The sequence below is a fragment of the Halyomorpha halys genome, unplaced genomic scaffold (assembly GCF_000696795.3).
Source record: "Halyomorpha halys isolate HHAL.00 unplaced genomic scaffold, Hhal_1.1 Scaffold39.1, whole genome shotgun sequence".
Lineage (NCBI taxonomy): Eukaryota > Metazoa > Arthropoda > Insecta > Hemiptera > Pentatomidae > Halyomorpha > Halyomorpha halys.
This window is the reverse complement of record NW_027109179.1, coordinates 1,706,305-1,714,001: the sequence shown is the minus strand read 5'-3', so window position 1 is coordinate 1,714,001 and position 7,697 is coordinate 1,706,305. Positions and strand designations below refer to the sequence as shown.

Genomic DNA, 7,697 nt, shown 5'->3' with positions numbered 1-7,697 from the left:
GTACATAAATCGATATCTTAAGTATATAAATTTTTTACATTCAACAATTTTTTAAAATTATTATACAAGATTAGTTATCTTTTATGTTTTAACAAACATATAATTGTCACTATATATAAAAGTCATCTAAATAAAATTTACATTCCCTGGGCATTATCTCAGTTTGTTTTTTTTGTTCTGCCCTATCTTGGACTTTGTCATCTGTGTTATTATCTAATGTTTACTTACAGCTCTACTCTGTTTAAATATCTACTATTGTAAAGAATTTTATTTTATATATTTTAAAAATATATATTTTATAGGATATTGTCATTACATTTATGGTCAAAATATATTATTTTATTTATAGTATCTGCATAATGAACTCCTGTGTGTCTAGAGTATATTTTATAGTTAATGGCCTTTTTATTGTTTTTAGTAATATTGTTTTTAATGATTTTCAGTTTCTAGTTCTGTTTGCTATGTCAAATATTTTGGATTGTTCAAAATTATATTTATATTGTAATTTAATGAAATTTTAAGAACTTGATGTTGTAATTATATTTTTACAGTTGGAGATGTATTATCTAAGTCTTCTTTTAAGTTTTTTTTTTTTAGGTTTCTCCTACGTAGATTTTTTGAAAATTTTGTAAATGATAATTGGGAAGATAGTTGACCGTGGATAATATATATGAGGAGAAGATAGTGGGGGTGTGGTAACACAATAAGACCCCTATACAGCCAATCACAATGACAGTCATCATTCAAAAGCCAGACTGAATTTTCAAATGATTGGATTTCAAAATTTTCTCTGTATTCTATCAGTATTAACTATATACAACCAATCTGAATATTCATCTCTCGTTTTATTTTCATTCCGATTGACCACATTTGGGTCTTAGAACTCACTAAGTTTACGACACATTTTTCACCACAAGATAGAGACCTCTTATGCCTGAAATCTTGAGTATCACATAGTGTACAGGTTATGGTAACGAGTTACATGTAAGAAATAGAAGGGAGAAAACAAAGCATAGTGGAATTGAAACAGTCTATTTACTTAGAATAGATATTTACAATAAATAAATTATAATTAAAAAAAAGAAGTGTTGGTACGTCAAAACTAATAACTCTTCTACATCTTTATAAACAATAAATCAAATATTGTACTATTTTTGTAATATAACTAAACTAATAGAGAGGAAAGAAAACTTATACATAATTTGGTTTTTAGAAATTATACATTATTTACAATCTCATTATGAGTTCAAACATAATTCATGTCTTAGTTACTATTCTTTGTATTTGCTGACTATTTTTCGATTCATGCCAACATTTATAGACTTAAATGAATATATTGTTTTTCATAGGGATTTATTCATATTTTCTTTAAGCTCTTCCGGGCTCCTTTTTATTTTTTGTTCCTTTCAACTATGAAATACAATATTTATTTTTTAAATATTTGAATGTAGAGTAATAATAATAAAAAAAAAAATTGTCGAGTAAAATTATTTGTAACAATATAGGATAGAATGAAAAACAAAGATTTTTACTTCCTATTTTAAGATTGATTTGTGTTTTTTATATTTAGAGATCAATATTTAAGGCATTGAAAGAAAAATATATTAGGGTATTATTCAATTATATTTGCACAGATGTCATGGGAGTGATGGGGACTTTATCCCAGTCATTCCTCTCAATAATTTGAAAAAAACTTGGGAAATTGAAGACTTGAGAACCTACTTTAAACTTTGAAAATTGTGGTAAAACATTAAAATATCAAAATTTTATAGATATCTATTCGAAGACTTTCTGCAAAAGTAGGAGAAAAGCCCAAAGGACAAAATAATTGGAACTTTAGTGAAAATTAAAATATTTTATATAGTACAGAAATGTAGCTGAAATTTTAGAGAAATTGAAGATTTTGTCCATCCCAAATAATTTTTCAGTTCTAGAAAATCTATTACTGAGCCAATAGATAAAATCACAAAAGTCTATAATTGTTTTCAAATAATCTTTTAATCTCAACAGTTTGAGTTCATAGAATATAATTTCTGTCTGACAAATTAATGAAAAATGTAAGTATACTATTGAAAATAAAAAAAATAAATAGTTTCTTAAGAATCAAATAACATAGTATTAGATTCTTCTTTGGTAAATTTGTTCTTCATCACACAATAGAGATTTGTCGGCATAATTTAACTCTTATTTTCAGTCTATCCCTTTGGCAATATGCTTGGCAATTACTTTCACAGCTGCGAATGTTTCTCTACCGGTCGGAATTATTTGCGATCCAGGAAGGAGAAATCCATAAGTGCCTCTATCCCTGAGTTCTACTGTATAGCTGTACTTTATCCCAGCTCGTCCTTTAGCCCAATCATCTGAACTACCTGTGAACAAATATATTATGGGTTATTTATACTTCCTTTCAGTGAAATTAATAAAGTTATAAGATAAACAAAAAAGTTATAATGTTACTTCAGTGTATTTTATTTTTAGATTTGACTAAAATGAAATATGAAAAAAAAAGAGTTAAATATAAACTTACCCGAGGTGGGATAAAGAAGTGATGGAGAACTTCCAATTTTATAGTTAGTCCCATGTACTTTTTGCAATGCTTCAATCGCCCTCCTCCCCACATACATGAGGTCATCATGGTCTTTGGCAATTTGTCGTGTATATCCCCAAGGTAAGAGCCACATTTGAGAATAAGAATGTAGAGTGAGGTAGGCTTTTAAGCCTTCTTGTTCTAAAATAAAATCTGCAATCGCCTTAGTTTCCGGTTCAGAAAACGGCCGTGGCCCTAAAAAAATATCAGATGGATGAAGCAACTTTCAGAAACTAAATATTGTTAGTTTGATTTATGAAACTGTGAAAAGAAATATGAGAAGATGATCAGAGGTGAGGGGATATGCAGTCAGGATTGAAGAACACTAATAAGTGGTTCTTATTTTATTTTGCCAACATCTCAACCAGGCCACTTTTATTAACTGTTTTGGTACTAGATTATCAAGAAGTATTTTTTTTTATAATCTGTTTTGTTACTGGATTATCAAGAAGTCTCTTCAGGGCTTAGTACAAATAAGGTTACAACCATGTTAAAATCAAAATAAATAAAAGAAAAACAGGTTAACAAAAAAATATATGTATATATGTTAACAAAAAAAATATGAGAAAAACAGTTTGAAAAATATCAAAGAAGACAATAATAAGAAAATACGATAAGTACATACGTGTAAATAATTAAAAATTAAATTCATGAGAAAAATGAGAAAGATATGATGGAAAGCTGAAAAATATGTAAAATAATTAATGTAATTTAGTAAAAATAAAATTAAAATATAATTTTACTAGCATATTTTTTTTTTTTTCAGCCAAGACTCCATTGGAGTCCTGTACTGTCTAACCATGGTTGGGAGTCAAGTTTTTCATTTTTTAGGGCCGCCACTCAATGAAAAAAGTCAATGCCACAGGCCAGATTCAAACCGGCACAGCCAGCAATCTCATTGGTAAGATTGGGCCCAACCAACTGAGCTACGGGCGGTTCTGGCATATTTTTAAGCTGTTCATTATATCTTTTATATAGTTTTCTTTTTCATTTTCCTCATGATTTTAAATTTAATTTTTATTATTCACACATATGTACTAATTTGATTTTATTATGTTTTTTTGTCTTCTTTTATACTTTCCATACTCATTTTCTTGTTATACTGTTTTATTAATTTATATTTTAACATGGTTGCTATCTTTGTTGTACATAGCCCTGGAGGTCAGAAATTCAGGCCTAAACATTGGCACAATAAAATCATTACCAATTCTTAATGTTTTTCCCTCCTGACTCTAACTTCCCTCTTCTCACAATCTTCTTATATTAATCCACAGTCAACTATAAACATATCATTATTAAAAAAAAGAAGGTTTATTTAGAATAACTATAGATTATTTATAATAAAGTTTATCTAATCTGCTGGTCAATATTTTTTGGAGCACTAGTTCTGTTGAATAAAAACTGTTTTTATAAATATCAAAACAAGATTTTTTTTTATTATGTTCAATTAATTAATGAGGTCAAATTGTGAAAATATCCTTAGTTATTATTTTATAAAAAACTATTAAAAGCATTATTTAAACAAATTATTTAGTTTCCAGGTTAAGCCTCAAAACACTTTATTATTTCTTTAACAGTCCATCCAATGTGTGTTGATAAGAAATTGATAGTTGGGTTGATCTATAATTAAAAGCTACCTGTTATGATAATTCTTAATCATGTCTATAATTTCATAATGAGAAACCTAAGGGTAATTTAAAATATTTTTATGTTGGTCCAAGTTGTTTCAAATTATTCTACTTATTTGGTTAATGTAATCTAAACAACACTGAATATTTGTACATTTTTACCTGCATAAGTTGGCCCACAAGGGTTATCTGATGCACCTGCTTCTCCCCAATGAAAGTCAAAATTCCTGTTTAGATCAACACCTCCACATCTTTCATCCTGATCCCAAAAAATTCTAGAAAATAGATATTAACTTTTATGATAATATTTCTTTAATTTCTTTCTAATTTTGTAATAAAATTGTTAAACTTTCAATTAGGATGATTAAACTCCCATTTTTTAAAATGTATTTTATTATTTGTCAAATATTATTTGTTAACATATCAAAACTTTTTTCTCCATTTTCAAAAAATACATTTATTATGGTTCACAAATTACATAAACTTTCTAATAATTAAATATCAATTAAAATGATTGAGGAAAACACCTTTTTGACCAGGTAAAACCCACATTTTTTATTATAAAAATATGCAAAAATAAAAGTTTAATAACAGTTTTATTCTATATATACATATTCCACATTTCTATAACATTTTGCCACTTTCTATTGGCCATTTTCAAGCATTTTGCTCTTCACCACTGAATACTAATTAATTAATTTAAATAATAAATACCAGTCTCAAGAATGGTACATGCAAATGATACATTATGAAAATTTATTTTCATATACATTCTAATATCCTCTTTTTTGATAAAAAATTTTTTTTAATGTATAAGTGGTTTTAGTTATATTTTATTTTATGTATCAACGTTAATATTTGTTGATTTTTTTTCATTAAACCATAAAGCAAGCTAACTAATTTTGATCAGTCAAATGTGGTGGTTCAAAATATTCAAGATGTGGCACGGTCTTTCCGAAGTCTGTTTGAATTACTGCTATGCTGAGTAGTAGATTGAAATGTTTTCAACTTTTGTAGTTTTTCCAACATGATTATAGTACAAATTAAACCAAGAAGAAATAGATGATGACAATTATCTATGATGTGTTTCCATCGTGAATCATTTGTAAGTGAGTGAGAGTGGTTGTGCTACAATTGATTTTTGCATCAAAGGGGAAGAGACAAAAAGGATACTCTTTGTTTGGATCACTGGTGGATTGGATGTATCCTAGAAGCTTTAATAGGACCAAAAGTCTTTTTCTACTGTTAGTGGTAGCATTTTTAGAATGAAGGCATTGAGAACTATCAGTCGTCAAAGAAAATAATATAATTGGTTGGTGTTGCTCAACATAGAATTTAAGTATTTTATAAAAGTAGCCGTTAATTTAGTTAAGTGTCATTGTGTTCTGATTGTCTGGAAAACCTGCCCTGTCATAAGAGTCAATAATGTTATATAATTTAAAATAAAATTCTCATATCTATTTAATATTCAATTTATTCATTTAAACCTTGTAGCCATCAAAGCTATATTTTAGATCTGAGAATAAATAAAAACTAAAAATTTCCTTTTATTTATTTAAAATAAATTTTAAATATTACAGTATAAAATCTTGGGAGTATTTTTTATAAATTATTTGAAAATGTTTGTTTTACTAGCGGTTTTTTATAGGGTTATTTTTATCTTGAGACTTTTATATCTTAATTTTAATCTCCGGAAAAACATTGTGTGGATAGTCACTTTGTTTCCTCACCATGTTCACCTATATAGTTTACAATTGTTAGTTCTTATTGTGGTCCAAATGTTTTTTCCTCAATAATTTTGATTTATATTTAATAATTAAGAATGAATCCCATTTACAAAAATTAACAACCATGTGCTTATAATTTTTTTTTTTAATTCAAAATATATATATTTTTTTTAACATTGTACAATATTATTTAACTTTTATGTTTCAACAAACATATAATTCTCATCATAAATTAAAGTCATAAAAATAAATTTTACATCCCCAGGACATTAGCTTAGCTTGTTTATTTGCTCTGCTCTATATTGGACTTTGTCATCTGTGTTATTATCTAATGTTTACATACAGCTCTGCTCCATTTAAATAACTACTATTGTAACCAATTTCTTTTACACTAATTTAAAATAAAAAAATATTTTATTTGATATTTCTTTTATATTTTTATTTTATCTACATTAATTCCTAGATACCTAGTATCTGTTTTATATGGTTAACAGTTACACATTATGCTGTTCTTTTTAGTGATAGTTATTACCATTGATAATTTAATGTTACTAGTTCTGTTAACTTTATTTAATATTTCTAGTTTTCCAAGATTAAATTTATGTTTTAATTTAATTTTATGGGAATAAAGTGCTGTTATATTTTTGTATTTTTACAGTTGGAGATGCACTACCCAATATTTGTTTTTAGTTTTTTTCGAGGTTTCTTCAGTATAGACTTTTTCATGAATGACATTTTGTTTATCCCAGTTATCATGTACTTCATGTTACTAATACTAATATTAAGCTTATTGCTATTAAAAAGAGTAACATAATATTAGAATGATCGTATTCTTTGAAGATCTTTTTAATATTCTCAGTTAATCCTCATGTAGGGACAATACAATATATAAAAAAATATAGAAATTTCATCCTACTACCTAGACATCTAGATTAGACATGACTCCTAATTTAATGACTAATTAGAAATTCTTACCTTCCCATTTCATGTGGTCTAGTTTTCTTAGATCGACTTTTCCGCCAGAACCTATCGGTGTTATGGGTATATTCATAGCCATCAGGATTTGCCAGTGGCATGATGTACCAATCTACACTGTCGACAACTGCCCTGTTAGTTGAATAGTTTTCGACGAGTTGTTTTAACATAAACAAAGCAACTGCAGGAGCAATCCATTCTCTACCATGCATGCCTTGAACATTCATTACAGATTTATGGTTAATGGATAATTTAGAAATATATCAACTTATGCAACAGCCAATTATTACTTTTTATATATTTTTTGTCTTAATTGTTTCCTTGAATAAGGCTTTCAATTTATATCATTGAAAATCTCAGAATAAAAATGATTTGATTTTAAATATACAAAAAGGCCACTGTAGTCCTACTTTTTGAGACTAAAATTGCCTTTTTGTGTTCTTAAACTCCTCTGCCTTTTTTTATCTTGTTTTTGACAAATGATTTCATTTTTATTTCATTTACTTCATATCATTTTAACCATTCTGAAAGTTTAATTATAATTGGAATTTTTCTTAAAATTTTTTAAAATGATTTGTGTCTCAAATCTTACATCTACAAAATTATATATATTAGTGACCATGGATTAAAATTGGTTAAATGATGGTTAGGTCAAATAATAAAACCCTTAATAATAAATAATAAAAGCCTATTATTTTCTTATATTATATATATCATTTACTTGTGTACTCAATTAATGTATTTTGTATTGTAAATATTTTTTTGTTTTGTAAATATTTT

General features: G+C 26.7%; 1 protein-coding gene across 1 annotated transcript in view; it reads right to left on the bottom strand.

Annotated features, from left to right (window-relative positions):
- Positions 1–1,016: 1,016 nt before the first annotated feature.
- LOC106687671 (carboxypeptidase B) overlaps positions 1,017–7,697 on the bottom strand; it is a 121,032-nt gene continuing 114,351 nt past the window's right edge. Inside the window, exons 6-9 of the mRNA XM_014431687.2 lie at positions 6,918–7,131; positions 4,378–4,490; positions 2,528–2,782; positions 1,017–2,369 (exon numbers count right to left, since the gene is read on the bottom strand). Coding sequence (XP_014287173.1) covers positions 2,191–2,369; positions 2,528–2,782; positions 4,378–4,490; positions 6,918–7,131 — 761 coding nt within the window. The 3' untranslated portion in view covers positions 1,017–2,190. The remainder of the gene's footprint in view (positions 2,370–2,527; positions 2,783–4,377; positions 4,491–6,917; positions 7,132–7,697) is intronic.